Source organism: Penicillium waksmanii (assembly GCF_028829765.1).
Source record: "Penicillium waksmanii strain IBT 27052 chromosome Unknown utg000005l:1.0-5232799.0:1.0-5237142.0, whole genome shotgun sequence".
In the NCBI taxonomy this organism is placed as follows: Eukaryota; Fungi; Ascomycota; class Eurotiomycetes; order Eurotiales; family Aspergillaceae; genus Penicillium; species Penicillium waksmanii.
In genome coordinates, this window is record NW_026643252.1 from 1,302,111 (window position 1) to 1,317,044 (window position 14,934).

Here is a 14,934-nt window from a genome sequence, read left to right on the forward strand (position 1 = left end):
CAATAAGTGACCAAGCCATATTGTCCTCAACTGCACTCAGATTTCCGGGGAATAGTTTTGGATATGATCCGGTCTCCAGCTGTAGATACGGAACCCATTCTGCAAGTAGCAGGAGACTTTCAACGGTACCAACGTTGAGAGTTGAAGGTACCGCCAGCAGTACGTCTAAGAGATGCTTCTTCAAATACTGCCAGCACTGTTGGTGGATCTCTTGATATGCCGTCTCATCTTTCGAGGCGATGGTCAAGATGACAGTCAGAAGCAGCGGTTCGTTGATTGCTGTTCTTCGAACGTCACTTGTAGTTAGAACGCTTTTAGGTGCAAGCGGACAGAATGGATGATAATTATCGGCATAGCTGTACAATTAGTCCCCGACCCTGCAAAGTTTGTTGTATATGGACTTTCTTACTGATTCAACAAGCTCCGAGCCGTGTCTGTACCAAGAATGCCGATCACCAATGTCTCCGTCTCAGAAAGTGGGCGCTGCAATGCGGGGGTTTGTATGCGTTTGATGGAATTTTCACCGGAGTTGACCTCATCTTTGCAAGAATCGCTATCTGGTGAGTTCCGAGCCCTTGGGTTCGTGTCTTCATTATAACGTTTCGGATCACTCGCAGCTAGCCTAGCAAGAATCTGAAGAGCATCCCCGGGATTGGTTAACTCTGCATAGATTGGGTCCTCCGACCCCTTCTCGCATTCACTGTTTTGTTGAAACTCGAGTTCATTTGCATCGTCGTGGTTGGGAGTGGATACTGAGTTCAGCCTTTGTTTTCTAGCTGAACGGCGAAACTTTGAAAAGTCCCCTCCTCGCCGTGAGCCTGCAAGGATGCACTCTTCACCCGAACGAATACATTCTAAGCAAGGCGACTTGCTTCCATCCGGCGAAGTTGTCCTTGAAGTGATCAGCATACTGGTATCACCAGTGGTGAGCGGGTCGCAACTTACGGGTCACATTTCAATTTCCGTTGACGACAGCGTTCACACGCGCGATAAAGACGAATATTGCGACTACGAGTCATCTGGACAGAGAGGTTTGCAGCAAGATTTTCATCATTCTGATTCTATGAAATTTTTTCGTTCTTTCTCGTGGGGAAATTTATACGGCCTCGGCATTCCCCGCAGAAGCCGCCTGAAACGGTTTAGCCGGCAAAAGACGGGGAAAACATCGCGTGGGGAAGCCAGTTCCACGGTTCACCTTCACTTGAAAACATGCATGACTTGCACGTTGCAGTAGTGAAGAATGCCAGTCGAACCCCACTCTCCACCAATTCCACTTTCTTTGTGCCCGGAAAGCATACCCCGAGGTGTTGTCTTTGCCCAGGAGTTAATGAAAACACTTCCTGACTGAATTTGCCGTCCGACCCGCTCAGCGTGGGTTGCATCAGAATTCCAAATTGAGGCGCCGAGACCAGATTTCGTGTTGTTGGCACGGGAGATGACATCTGCTTCGTTGCGCCACTTAAGTACCGGTATAATAGGCCCTAAACGAGAAGGAGAACTGATTAGCCATGACGATATCTATATAGCCCGAAATGTTACGAACCAAATTGCTCTTCGACAACGACGCGCGAATTCTCAGGAGGGTTGTCGATGATAGCTGGCGAGAGGAAATATCCAGAGTTGCTCTCAAGAGATCTTGGTGGTAGTGCAAAGGTGTAATCGTTGGCTTCAGTATCAGCGATAAGCTCTTGTACTCGTTGACGCTGCATCTCGTTCTGCATAGGCCCCATCGTCGTGCTCTTATCTGTGGCTTCGCCAACCTGAATCATCGATGCAGCCTTCACCATGGCATCTAGGAATGGCTGGTAAATATCCTCGTGCACATACACCCTCTTGATAGCAACACACACTTGGCCAGAGAACACAAAACAACCTTGAACAACTTCTGAGGCTGTCTTTTCGATGTCGACATTGGGGAAAACAATAGCCGGGTCATTACCGCCACTATAAAGCGAATATTAGTATAGTTGGTGGTCAGAGAGAATTCAAAATATGCCTACAGTTCTAGAGTCACACGCTTCATCGTACCGGCAGCTGACTGCATGATCTTCTTTCCAGTGGCACTGGATCCAGTGAACGAGATTTTGTGGATGTTAGGATGGCTCACAAGTGCAGGCCCAAGAGAATCATCACCCCCAAGGACCTGGATCACACCAGGCGGGAAGAAAGGCTGCGCCAACTCCACTAATTTCAGTGCAGAGTAAGGCGTGAATGGCGAAGGTTTCACAATAATGCAGCAACCACTCAAGACTGCTGCAAGAATCTTGCCCATGGCTAAGACGACAGGAAAGTTCCAGGGACAGATGGCAGCAACTACTCCCACGGGAACATGACGTGTCGTGATGACGCGATTGTCATCTTCGATCCGTTCTTCAGGAATGCGCAATTGCAGGTGATGGTCAAACAGCGAAATCACTTCATTCGCCTCGCCAGCTGCCAACGCGCGGGTCTTACCACATTCCGCCATGAGAAGTGTGGTGAAATTCTCACAGTATCCTTTGTAAGACTCCCTCCACTGGCTGATCTTCTCCACCCTCTTTTCAATCGGAGTGCTCGACCAGACTTCGAAGGCATCATTCGCAGATTGCACAGCCTCCTCCACATCGTTCGTGGTGGCCACTGGCCAATCCCACAGCTTCTTTCCCGTGGATGGATCAGTTCCATATCTAAATTTGAATGCACTACGACATTCCCCATTCACAACATTGAAAAAGGTTTCGAAGGTGGAATCGGAACTTCCCATGGTCGGCTGGAGTAGACTAGAAGAATACTGCTTGATGATGGAAATATTGGAAGAGCTGAGCGAGAGAATTGGAAGGGCAAGTAGAGACTTAAATTGGGTTGACCAACTATGACGGGACTCGTACTTATGCTTGAGCGGAATGGAGTCATCTTTAGCCGTTCCCCGGGAAAGGTTCGCGAATGGAACCCCGGGTGAGGACGGAAATGGACTTGAAATGGCAATTACTGATATTTTGTAATATGATATCTGTAGCCATGGACTTTAGTCTGCTGCCACGGCTATAGTCGACTAAGGGTTCCGAGCGGCGCTACTCGGTTCAAGATGGAAAAGTGCGGTGGTGATAAATGATAAATGATAGCTTTTAGAACCTATTTCAGTGTAGATTTCGGTATCCCACAGAAATAAGAACCAAAATTTCAGCAATTGTTTTTTTCTCTGTGCTATCCTCATCCTTTTTTGCTTCTGCCCAACGAAGCAAAGCCCTCGGAATGATCATCCCAAAGACACACAAGGCCATTGTCTACGACAAGCCAGGTGAGATATCCACCAATGTCGTGGATGTTGAAACTCCAACTCCGGGGCCCGGAGAGGTGCTGGTGAAGATGTATGATTTCCATTATCCCCTCGCTGGATCCAATACTCATGTTCAAATATAGTACCCATTCCGGTGTATGTCATTCAGATCTCAGTCTGATGACAAATACAGTAAGCTGCACCTCTTGATTATATAGATGTAAACGTATAAATCTTTTCAGAATGCTAATTATGACAGTGGAAATTCCTACCCGAGCCCATCAAGAGTGGTCAAGTTGGTGGGCACGAAGGTGTCGGCATTGTGGTCCAGATGGATCCATCTAGTGACGTTTCAGGTGTCCGTATTGGCGACCGTGTCGGAATCAAATGGATAGCCTTCGCCTGTGGAAATTGTGCTGCTTGTCTCTCTGGTGCAGATGGTGTCTGTGCAAACCAGAAGGTTTCTGGTTTCACATGGCCAGGAACATTCCAGCAATTTGTTCTCGCCCCCGCCCACTATGTCACTCCCATTCCAGATGGTCTGTCAAGCGGAATGGCCGCACCACTACTGTGTGGAGGAGTGACGGTCTACTCAGCCCTCAAGAAGAGTAAGGCTAAGTCGGGGGACTGGGTCGTCATTGCTGGGGCTGGCGGTGGGCTTGGTCATCTGGGAGTGCAGCTTGGAAGCCGAGGGATGGGTTTCAGAATCATTGGACTGGATATCGGATCGAAGGAGGAATTCGTCAAGGGGTGCGGGGCCGAGGTATTTATTGATATCACCAAATGCTCTACTGGCGATCGAGGCAAAAGCGCTGCCGAAATGGTTATGGCTGCCACTGGAGGTGCTGGGGCTTCGGCGGTGGTTATTTGCAGTGCCAGCAATGCTGCATATGCACAAGGATTGGATTTCTTGAGGTTCAACGGAACCTTGGTTTGTGTTGGTGTTCCTGGCGATCCAAGGCCAATCGAAAACGCCTGCCCTCATATCATGGTCTCGAAGCAACTGAAAATCGTCGGCAGCACTGTCGGCAATCGGAAGGATGCTATAGAAACGCTGGATATGGCGAAGAGAGTCGCCACTACACCTTTTCAGGTGGAAAAAGTTCAGAGTATTGACCGCGTCTTCGAGGACATGAGGGATGGGAAGTTGCAGGGTCGGGTTGTGTTAGATCTCCGATCATGGGCCTGAGGCCACAAATGTTTCTACTTCAAATACTTGTCTACAGCGAACAAAGAAGCTTGGAGTAATAAACTACAATTGGACTAGATTATCCGGTTAAGCATCTACTGGTAATATCTTGCAATCAGTCGTGACAAAGATTCATGTACTACTAGTTAATAGACAACGTTAAGAGGTAGCTCGGCATATAGTAGTTTACTCTTTTCGTTAGACGCATGTGATATCTTTGTTACTAGTACCCATTCCCCTTAACTTTACGTTCCAAAATATTAGGATGATTGACTACGAACAAATTTTTCAAACTTTTTATTTATCTATACTTCCAAGAATGTAGGTCAATCAATCTAGAGAGCATCAACAGCCCAATAATATTTTGAATTTAAATAGTACTGCTGCTTCGGGTCTCAACACGGCGCAAAGCAAGGGTATATCGCTTCCTCCCTCTCGGATATCCAAAATATTACTACTTTTGTGAGTTTGACACTAAACATGGAGTAATATCTCAATTTTAAATGAGATAAAATACCGATATCTCAACGGTAAAGTGGCTATTCACCTCCCACACTGTCATAGTAGTATTTGATAGGCCCTGGGGTACGAGCCAGTGCGGATACTGCCAGGCTTGACTTCATATCGTGGATCCTTAGCAATGGACCGATCATCAAAATATGTACTTCCCTAGGTACTAGGCGTCTGTGGAGCGACTATCCCTTTTTCTACAAAGCTCCGGCTAAAGCACCGGAGCTCCGTCTTTCTCTCCCAGGGGCTTGGAATCATATCATGTGAGTCAACCAATATAGTGATTTGGCCCCCGCAGATTCGACATAATGTCTCAGCCTCGCCAGCACTCCCGAGGTTGGTTGCCATCAATGGATCCCCGCCCTGGGTTTTGGGGCTCTGGAGCATAGTGAACTACAGTTAGTGGCACGAGCGAGACCCCTTTCTTGTCTGATTCTTCCCTCAAAAATACTTGAATGAAGTCCAACCACATTTTTCTATCCCGGCGAGTGGAAAACGACTCGGGCGGTTCCGCGAGATATGTCACCAATTGTTCATTGTGTGCGCCACGCGCAGGGGGTCCATAATCTCAGCCATGCAAACCACCATTTGCCTGATCCCGAGCTAACATCTTTGGGAGGAGAGCAAGCTCGGGTATTGGCTGCTAGCTTCTCTTCATCGGAAAACATCCAATTGATTCTGTCATCGCCATTGCGACGCACGATTCAGACCGCGCTTTTGGCGTTCCCTGGCATGCAGGTGGTTGCCTGGCCAGAGTTGCAGGAAGCAAGTGATCTTATCTGTGACACTGGGAGTGACCTGCTTGATATAAAGTCCGAATTCGAGAAATCACTGGTTGATTTCTCTTTGGTAGAGCCTGGCTGGCACATCAAGGTACGCTTTTGACGTCTAATCTGTTTGGTTTGACTAAGGCTAAGAAAACTTCGTAAATATAGCAAGGAAAATGGGCCCCAATCGCAAAAAGGCTCTTGGAAAGAGCTCAATCAGCACGACAGTGGCTGAGCCAACGATCTGAGAAGGAGATTGTGGTGGTTTCACATGGCTGTTTTCTACATTTTCTTACAGATGATTGGGTGAATGCCGTTAATTCACATGGTAGGTTGTTATCTTCTCATATACTACTGTCCCGTGCTTACCCATCATAGCAACCGACTGGACCAATGCTGAGTTTCGCTCCTTTAAATTTGCACATGACGAGGACAAAACGCCGGCTCTGCGTGAGACCATAGAATCTAGGGAAAGACGAGGGTTGGGGCCAGTTCCCCCGACCCAAAAACAACAGCTGGAGCTGCAGCAGACGACTCTTGAAACTTGGATCAAATGGGGTGTCATATTGGCGTAGATACTAGACCATGAAATGTCCTTATCAATAAGTTTTGCTCTGTACATTAAAGCAGGAAGTCTCTTCGGCCTCTTGGATCTACGTCCATTAAAGGAAATAACTCAACCCATTTTTGACACTATTGTCATAATAATCTCCCATCAAACGAAGTTTATTTTACTACTAGGTATGCTCATTGACATAATACACATACTCGGACTTTCTAGTCACTGTTGACACCAGGTTTGAAAAGATATCGATCATGAAGTAGTCGAAGTCATATTTTCTATGTCTCTATGCTCTTCCATCGCTACTGATATTTGACTAATATCAGCTTCCAGACAGCGCAAACAAAACAACATAGGACAATTATTTCGAGCCGTGCACAAGTGAAGACCAGCAATACGCTCACGGGCTGAGTCAATTATAACTTTAACCTCGGAAATATCATAATTTGATACATTTCTGGCTAATGGCCTCAGAAGATACTTTTGGATAAAGAGTTCTCGCGTCCACGGGTTACACTGTCCACCACCTGGAAGCAACTCGAAAAGGGAACGATCTCCACGTAGGCGATTATAGCTGTGACCAATACAATCAAGAATCATTTGAACAGAACAAGCGTTTATTGATTTTCTATCGCCTGTTTGCTATCAATATTTGCAGCATGGGTCCGGGTGGACCAGCTTGTCCTATTTCATCTTCGCCTTGTACTTACTGAATAGTGTGATGTCCCTGTAATAGTAAGAGCGTGAAAGAATACATTCGTTGTCAACTAATCCAACTGATGCGGGAGTACTGTATATACTAATAATATTTATTTTGCTGGCTTCTTAAAATCGGCAATTGCTAACAGCTTCGCGATCGGATCTCGGGAGTAGATGGGTAAAGATAACGTTAACTCCAGCCGACGAACTTTATCAAAAATTGCTCACAATACTGCGGAGAATCATACAATACGGCTAAAGACGGTTCTGAATACGGTATCTCGTTTTGCATCGGCTTCTGATGGGCTTGATTCTCGTCCGATGTCATGATACATAACAAAGTATTTAAGTACATCGTGGGCTGAGCATCGATAAGTATTCTTTACGAAGCCTAGAAATCTAAGCAAACCCCATTATATTGACATCTTAAAGAACCATATTTGCAGAAATTCTTTCACTCGCAATGACTGTCGCAAAGAACGAAGTGCCCTTTTCTCTCATCTCTGTTAAAGAGCTACACCCAACTTTCGCTGCAGAGATTAGTGGTGTGGATTTCTCCTTACCTCTATCCGACGGGGTGTTTAGAGAGATATTTCAGGCGGTTACGAAAGTGAGCAGCTTATCAAAATTGTCTTTGCACCGAAATTAATAAAAACATCACAGTACGGAGTTGTCATTTTCCGCACCACTGGTCTGACCGATGAGGCCCATATCGAGTTCTCCCGAAAGTTTGGGGAGCTCGATGATGTAAAGCCGTACATTGCTGCTGGTCGAAAGAATCGGCTCAGATATCCCGAGCTGTTTGACGTTAGTAATGTTGAGCTTGATGGGACCATCCTCGACGCTGACAGTGCACGAGGACAAGCAAACAAAGTATGTCGAGTTAAGTTTTTATAAATCGCATATGTTGACCATTGATAATCACAGGGCAATGATCTATTCCACGTTGACTCTAGCTTCAACCCCCGCCGAGCTGGATATTCTCTGCTTTTAGCCCACGAGCTTCCACCGCAGGGGATGGGAGGTCACACAGCCTTCGCAGATACGAGAACTGCGTTTGACGAGCTGCCAACTGATCTCAAGGAGAAACTGGTGACGAATGACTATGTTGCTTGTCATTCGATGCACCACTCGCGCAAAACGGCCGCACCTGAAGCCTTCGCTCATGTCAACCCGCTTGATTATCCGATGGGCCGGCACAAACTGGTTCAGCGCCACGAGACCTCTGATCGCATGAATTTGTACATCGCAGCTCATGTGCACCACATCGAGGGACTCGAGCCAGATGAGTCTCAAGCGCTTATCGATAAGTTGTTTCAAGATGCTACGCGTGAAGAAAATACAGTGGAAATTGAATGGCAGGCACCTGGGGATTTGGTTATCTGGGACAATACTTGTACGATGCACCGGGCGGTTGGCGGTCCATTTCTCCGTAAATATAAGCGGGATATGAGACGGACAACCGTACATGACTCCAGCTCACAGGCATGGGGTTTGAATGAGCATACCAACGTTCGAGTAGGAATGCCCTAAGCTCATTTCCGATGAGCGAGGAGGATGACCAGCTGTTATCTGTTTTGTAGATGATACTACGAGAAATCCATTCTTACAATTTTGTCATATGATGAGCTTTTTCGCTCTGATATTAGGTTGCTTTTGGCACAAAAAGTTGGGGGATCAAATGTACTAAGCCAGGTTCATATTCAGGTTTATTATCTATCTTCATGCGGATTCAGGTTCACAGACAGTGATGTTCATGTAGCGTAAAATTGGCGATGACGAAAGATCTACCGCAAGGTAACCAGCTCCTCGGCGCTAGTTGGGTGGATAGCAACACAGCTATCAAAGTCCTGCTTGGTAGCACCCATCTTCACGGCGACGCCGAATCCCTGCAGCATCTCACCAACACCCAGACCCAGAATGTGCAGGCCGACAACCTTTTCTTGAGGGCCAGCGCAGATGATCTTCATCTCAGTGGGGTTCTTGGGCTTCTCCTCGGCGGGGAGAACGTCATAGAACATGGCAGTAAACTTGGTGTGGTAGATCTTGATCTTGTCGTCGCCGTAGCGCTGGCGGGCCTCGGGCTCGGTGAGACCGACAACACCAACCTCCGGGTGGGAGAAGACGACAGTCGGGATGTTCTCATACGAGATCTTGGAGTGCTTGAGCTCAGGAGGACCGAAGATACGGTTGCCAAGCTGGCGACCGGCGGCAATGGCAACTATCGCATGTGTTAGAATATCATACTCTAGACTGTAGGGTAGCGAGGTGGTACATACCGGGTGTGAGTTCGGCCTGGCCGGTAACATCACCAATGGCGTAGACTCCCTCAACAGAGGTGTTCTGGTACTCGTCGACAACAATGTGGCCGCTAGGGTTCAGCTTAATGCCGGGGATGTCAATTTGCAGGTCCTCGACCTCGGGAGCACGGCCAACAGCCCACAGAAGCTCGTTGACCTCCAGCTCCGAACCGTCGTGACTGATCAACTTGATCAGACGATCCTTGCCTTTGCCGTCACGGATAAGCTTGATCTCCTTGAAGCCAGAGTGGTTGCGGTGAAGCTTAACACCGGCAGCATCGTAACGGTCAGTCATGGTCTTCTGAACCATAGGGTCGAATTTGCGCAAGAAGTGCTCGCCACGGATGAACATGTGAGTCTCGACATCTGCGGCATTCATCACACCGGCCAACTCGACGGCGATGTAGCCAGCACCGACAACAGCAACCTTGGGAGGGAGCTCTTCGAGCTCGAAGAAGCCATCGCTAGTGATACCGTGCTCGGAACCGGGCACCTTGGGAACATTGGGACGGCCACCGGTAGCGATCAGAATGTGCGGCGCAGTGAAGCGGGAAACACTGCCGTCCTCATTGGCAACCTCGATCACCTTAGACTCGACGAAGCGAGCGCGGCCGTGGACAAGGTCGATACCTTCCCGGCCCCAGTTGCGCTCATAGATACCATTCAATCGCTTGATGACGGCATCGCGGGTGTTCTTGAAGTGGGTATAATCAAACTTGACCTTCTCGGGGATATCATAGCCGTAGTGCTTGCCAACCTCGAGCATCTCGTTGATGGTCGCGAAGTTCCAGGTCATCTTCTTGGGAACGCATCTAGACATTCCGGTCAGCATGGAAATTCTTGCAGTAGAGCGTAGATCGATCTATCATAACCGACATGACGATTCTTGTAATGGGAAACCTACCCTACATTGACGCAGGTACCGCCAGACCGGCCACTCTCCACGATCAAGGTCTTTGCGCCGTACCAACCGGCTGCGCGGCGACCGCTGCCGCTACCACCGCTACCACCACCCAGGACAATGTAATCATATTGCTGAACGTCGACGGGAGCCATTGTTGAAGATGTCTTACTCTCAAGGGAAGGAGAAGAGGCAAAATGGCGGGTAATTGAGGAAAGACGAGAGCTCGGAGCAGTTGAACTGGAGGGCGAAGAGAAGGGCTTCAAGGTAGCCAGGGTTCGATTAACGGTCGGTCGACCGATGTGAATGTGCTTGCCGGGGCACCGGAATAAGGAAGAGCTGCGAAGGCTACGAGATGATGTGGGGAGGGAGCGGGAAAGCATGGAGGAGGGGTAGTATTCGTATTTACAAGGAGGGGAAGAAATGAGCTGACAAAAAAAGGTGGTGACGATATCGGGCTTCGATACGCGCAGTGGATTTCGATGCCTGAGCGCCTGATTGCTCATCACACGTGATTATAAATCAAGTCTAGGCCGCGCATGGGCATACTGTACTGGTAGTACTAGTAGTACTAGTAGTACTAGTAGTTAGGACTACGGTAGGCTCCGGTGTTTCCGAATTTCGGCGTTTCGGCTTTTGATGCTGCAAATGGATATGTTCAAAGATGTTGATTCGTCTTATATAGGTTACCCCTCAAGTATTGAAAGGTGGAAGGTAAATGAATGTGAAAATAGCACTGAGCAATGCCCGAGGTATACTCTGCCATGTATCAAAGTATTGTTGTACTGGCAAACTATCACCGCCATGGCTTCAGATTTGTGGAGTCAAGAAGATGGGAAAGGAATGGGTGAAATGTTTGTTCCGTGAAGCTTCGAGCTCGCCAACCGAGCGGCGTCACGGTTGAACATGATCGATATATTCATGGTGATGTGGGAGGTGTGATGAGGTTTTCTGTTCCCCCAAGCGGCAACACATATCTGAGATGCTGCATCAAGTGGTTCCTAAGGTTGATGCCACTTCATGAGAGTACTCACTCGGACGTCCCTCGCTCGTTCACAGGCCAGGCGTGCTCTCCGTCTAATGGCGGACGAAGGAGAGGGGGATGACATGGTATCAGGGGCCTGGTTTCGACCGCAGGGAGCATAGTCGACATTCCCGATTCAAGACGACGAAAATTCGATGAGTGCGCTGACATTTGGCCAGGACAACACTTAGCCTCGTAGCAGCGACCGAGTATGCGCAAGTTCTGTAGGGACCAAGGCGACGGGGAGGAAGGACTTTGAGAATTGTGCTCGTGCGGTTGAATGAATCAGATACAGCTGAGGCATTGTATGTATTTGATCCTTCGGTATGCACGGGGACGTGGTGTTCTCTTCACGGTAGGCTGTTCGGTTGAGGCGGAATCTGGGGTATCCGGATAAGAACAGCCCACTAGTGAGAGTATGCGATGACGGCGAAGGAGATGAAGCAGATACAGAGCGGAATATAGACGTTGCGTTCCATGTCGGCGGGGTTGGAGTGTTTCATTGTTTGGTATGATCGAGGTGGTGTATACGAGTTATAAAGGAGAGTGTTCAAGTTTGAATGAGAGGGGAACCCCAGGTCAGGCGGGAGGGGCCAGTATTATGATTGTCTGATGCACTTCAACGATTGGAGTGGAGACGCTTAGTTAACAAGATCCTGGCTAATCGTTGGGCTCAACAAATGACCCGTTCACATCTGATCGTTTTCATTGGCCACTTCCCGATGAGTGACGACGTGGTCCAGTGACGGGCGCTGTTTCGCGCAGGGGTTCACACCGCTACAGGCAGAACTTGACAACTTGGTGTGTGATTTTACAGAGTGCACAGAGTAACTAGTATACTATTCGTTCTGTAGGATGAATAGGAGTAGGAGGGGTAGTAGTAGTAGTAGTAGTAGTAGTAGTAGTAGTAATAGATCAGATTCCCCGCATTCGAGGGTGCTGAGTACCTGCAGTAGCCCTCAACCGGTGCACAGCTAGGAACTGGATCTGTGAACCCACAGATAATCAATCTTAACACAATACACCTTTATTACATTTATCGTATCAAAGCATTTGGCCCTACAAGATGTTGAGCAGACTCCTCACCAACCAGGTCTATCAATCTCCATTGTATGGCGTTGTACTCGACAAGATCGCACATGACCCATCATACCCCTTAGAAAGACCCTGGTATCCAAGGATGAATCCAGCGAGGACACCAAACATGGGAGGAGGGATAATAAGATAAAACAAAACCACGCATAATTAATTTTACCCTGCAACGCGCACGAGCGGCCCTTGTTTACAACGCCTCCGACATTCGCGACTCAAGAAGAATGTAAGGGGATAAGCCAACCACCCCGACTCAGCCAATCATGGTACCACATACTCGCCTCCATGCCTCTGTAGAAGGGGGAGATTGGTCAATGGAGTAAGGAATTTCCCAGCATCGCGAACCTGGAGACCCTTCGTAGTCCAGCGTGGCTTAAGCGGACCCATTGAATCCTACAAACTCCCCCCCAATATACCTCGACCGATCATATCCTCGCAACGACTCGGACTCTACCCTTTCAACCGGAATATACTCGACAAAACGACAATAACGACCTAATCCAAAGGCTCCCACCATTCAACATGCGTGTCTCTGCTACTATCCTCGCCCTGGCTACCACTCTGGCCTTGGGCTCGGCCACCAAGGTTAACATGAGCTGCAAGTTCGCGGCCGATCACACTGGCATGGTTCAGACACCCTACTGCTGCCGCAATTTGCAGGCAAATGAGAATAACCCCAAGGTCAACGAGGCCACCGACTGTATGTTTTGCCCTGTAGATGTATCTGCCAATGTCACGGTCCTTCTCGGGATACTAACTCCACGAATAGGCAAAGCGTTGACCCAGCCCCAGCTGTGCGAGGACAAGTCTCGACCCGCTTGCTGCTACGAGATTGTAAGTCAGGCCGAATGAAAAAGAAACGTCAAGATACCAGTTACTAGTACTAACTATTATCTCTTCGATGTGATAGGGACCCAAGAAGATTTGCACCTCGCACGTTCTCTTCCAGGATGCAGAGGATGTCTAAGGCATGGCGGATAGAAAATCAGGGTCATGTTAATCGTGCGCACGAGTTTCGTTCAACCGCAAGATACCTTGTTCAATGTCAATAGTTTCCATTGAATCGATATCGGAATCACATAGCAATGAGAGAGTTCCTAGTCTTCAAGTTGTATCCATGAAATCCGTGATGCACGTTCAAATGTATTCAATCAAAAATGTCGTTCATATTTTGGCTAGCTCTCGCCAAAGCCGGGCGCTACCTGGTATAGAAATAAATGCTGAAATGCAACACAAAGACGCCCAATCATGCCCAAAAAAATGCTATATACAGTCCCATTTTGCAGGACTCGATCATGCTGATGCTTAAGTAGATTCCACTCCCAGCATTCGCTCTGTGTTCCTCCGAAATAGCTTCTCTGCCAGTCCGGGTTCGTGGATGCAGAGGTCCAAGCACCATTCCGTAAATGGGCTAATGTCAACACCAGTGAAACGAGTATGCGGCCAGTCGGTAGCGTAGATCACTCGGTCGGGGGCGGCAGACAGGAATTCCCGGGCCATGGCCTTCAGGTCACGCATCCCGGCATCCTTGGTCAAGCGGTAGGGGGCGGACACCTTGATGTAGGTGCTCCCAGTACGGATCAGGGAGATCAATGAGCTGAAGCCGGGAAGTGCGTAGGGGTCAAAGGGAGATTCGTCCTTGCACAAGGGTATTGGAGAAAGTTCGGGGCTGCCGAAGTGGTCGATGCAGAAAGTAACACCAAGACGAGGGACGATGGATTCGAGCATGGGGATCATCTTGAGAGGCACGTATACCTCGATCATCCAGTTACGGGGACGGGCAATATCGGCATGGTGTCGTAATGTTGCTTCCAACTCGCTTTGTTCCATGATCTTGCCAACTGACTGTAGGTTAACTCGTAAACCCCGGACGCCAAGGGTGTGCCATTCGTCTAGGGTCTCCTGGGTAATGGTGTCAGGGTCAACAACCACGACAGCACGACCTCGAGAGGGGCCTAGTTTGGCCAGAGCAGCCAGCATGCATGAGTTGTCAGTGCCGTAGATAGAGGGCTGCACAAAGACAAGGTTCTCAACTCCAATAGTCGACTCGAAGTTCAAGGCATCTTCTAGGGTATGGATAGATGGCTGGTATACAGCAGTTTTCGAGATGGGAAACCGCTCTGGTTCCACGACATGCATATGACTATCCCATGATTTCAGGGGAACTCTTTGCTTGACAGGCAATTTGACAGGTGCAGCACCATGGGACGCACGACGATCAAATCGAGGCGAAGGGGCTCCAGTGAGTGAGATCCGTGGAGGGCTCCCCAGAATTTGAGAAGGAGGCTGAGTTGAAGTAAGCATGGTGTCAACAAACGTTGATATCGCACATGAAAGGGCTCCAGGAAGGGACACAAAGATGGAGAGAAGAGTGAAGCCTCTGGCATCCGCACTTACCGATGACCAGGCACTGATACAACTGGGTCTCAACCTCAGGGCAGTTCTGACCGGCAACATGCCGTCTTAGGGATCGGCCAACGTCCGTAGGGGCCTTCAAAGCAGGAAAACTTGAATCATCTAAATAAAAATTCTGCTGCGTGCCCTTGTCCAACACGGTACGGACAACAGATCTGACCCACCCTGGCTATTGGCAAGTTATCCAGGGCGTGGGATGGCAAGGTGGTGTTTAGAGGG

At 48.6% G+C, this 14,934-nt stretch overlaps 8 protein-coding genes across 8 annotated transcripts; 4 read left to right on the plus strand and 4 right to left on the minus strand.

Annotated features, from left to right (window-relative positions):
- Positions 1-405: 405 nt before the first annotated feature.
- N7481_005398 (uncharacterized protein) lies at positions 406-909 on the minus strand (the record flags this gene model as incomplete). Its single annotated transcript, XM_057264617.1, has 1 exon — positions 406-909. The coding sequence occupies one exon, from the start codon at positions 907-909 to the stop codon at positions 406-408; it is 504 nt and encodes a 167-aa protein (XP_057122337.1).
- Positions 910-1,535: 626 nt separating this feature from the next.
- Positions 1,536-2,743, minus strand: N7481_005399 (uncharacterized protein; the record flags this gene model as incomplete). Its single annotated transcript, XM_057264618.1, has 2 exons — positions 1,536-1,944; positions 2,001-2,743. 2 exons carry the CDS (start codon positions 2,741-2,743, stop codon positions 1,536-1,538), a joined length of 1,152 nt encoding a protein of 383 aa, XP_057122338.1.
- Positions 2,744-3,231: 488 nt separating this feature from the next.
- Positions 3,232-4,445, plus strand: N7481_005400 (zinc-dependent alcohol dehydrogenase; the record flags this gene model as incomplete). Its single annotated transcript, XM_057264619.1, has 3 exons — positions 3,232-3,347; positions 3,400-3,448; positions 3,516-4,445. The coding sequence occupies 3 exons, from the start codon at positions 3,232-3,234 to the stop codon at positions 4,443-4,445; spliced, it is 1,095 nt and encodes a 364-aa protein (XP_057122339.1).
- A 1,029-nt stretch (positions 4,446-5,474) lies between these two features.
- N7481_005401 (histidine phosphatase family protein) lies at positions 5,475-6,297 on the plus strand (the record flags this gene model as incomplete). Its single annotated transcript, XM_057264620.1, has 3 exons — positions 5,475-5,828; positions 5,891-6,050; positions 6,101-6,297. 3 exons carry the CDS (start codon positions 5,475-5,477, stop codon positions 6,295-6,297), a joined length of 711 nt encoding a protein of 236 aa, XP_057122340.1.
- Positions 6,298-7,446: 1,149 nt separating this feature from the next.
- On the plus strand, positions 7,447-8,516 carry N7481_005402 (TauD/TfdA dioxygenase family protein; the record flags this gene model as incomplete). Its single annotated transcript, XM_057264621.1, has 3 exons — positions 7,447-7,593; positions 7,647-7,856; positions 7,911-8,516. 3 exons carry the CDS (start codon positions 7,447-7,449, stop codon positions 8,514-8,516), a joined length of 963 nt encoding a protein of 320 aa, XP_057122341.1.
- A 254-nt stretch (positions 8,517-8,770) lies between these two features.
- glr1 (glutathione-disulfide reductase GLR1) lies at positions 8,771-10,567 on the minus strand (the record flags this gene model as incomplete). Its single annotated transcript, XM_057264622.1, has 3 exons — positions 8,771-9,204; positions 9,263-10,095; positions 10,188-10,567. 3 exons carry the CDS (start codon positions 10,565-10,567, stop codon positions 8,771-8,773), a joined length of 1,647 nt encoding a protein of 548 aa, XP_057122342.1.
- Positions 10,568-12,822: 2,255 nt separating this feature from the next.
- Positions 12,823-13,267, plus strand: N7481_005404 (uncharacterized protein; the record flags this gene model as incomplete). Its single annotated transcript, XM_057264623.1, has 3 exons — positions 12,823-13,000; positions 13,070-13,134; positions 13,211-13,267. The coding sequence occupies 3 exons, from the start codon at positions 12,823-12,825 to the stop codon at positions 13,265-13,267; spliced, it is 300 nt and encodes a 99-aa protein (XP_057122343.1).
- A 338-nt stretch (positions 13,268-13,605) lies between these two features.
- On the minus strand, positions 13,606-14,604 carry N7481_005405 (Amidohydrolase 2; the record flags this gene model as incomplete). Its single annotated transcript, XM_057264624.1, has 1 exon — positions 13,606-14,604. One exon carries the CDS (start codon positions 14,602-14,604, stop codon positions 13,606-13,608), a length of 999 nt encoding a protein of 332 aa, XP_057122344.1.
- Positions 14,605-14,934: the final 330 nt, after the last annotated feature.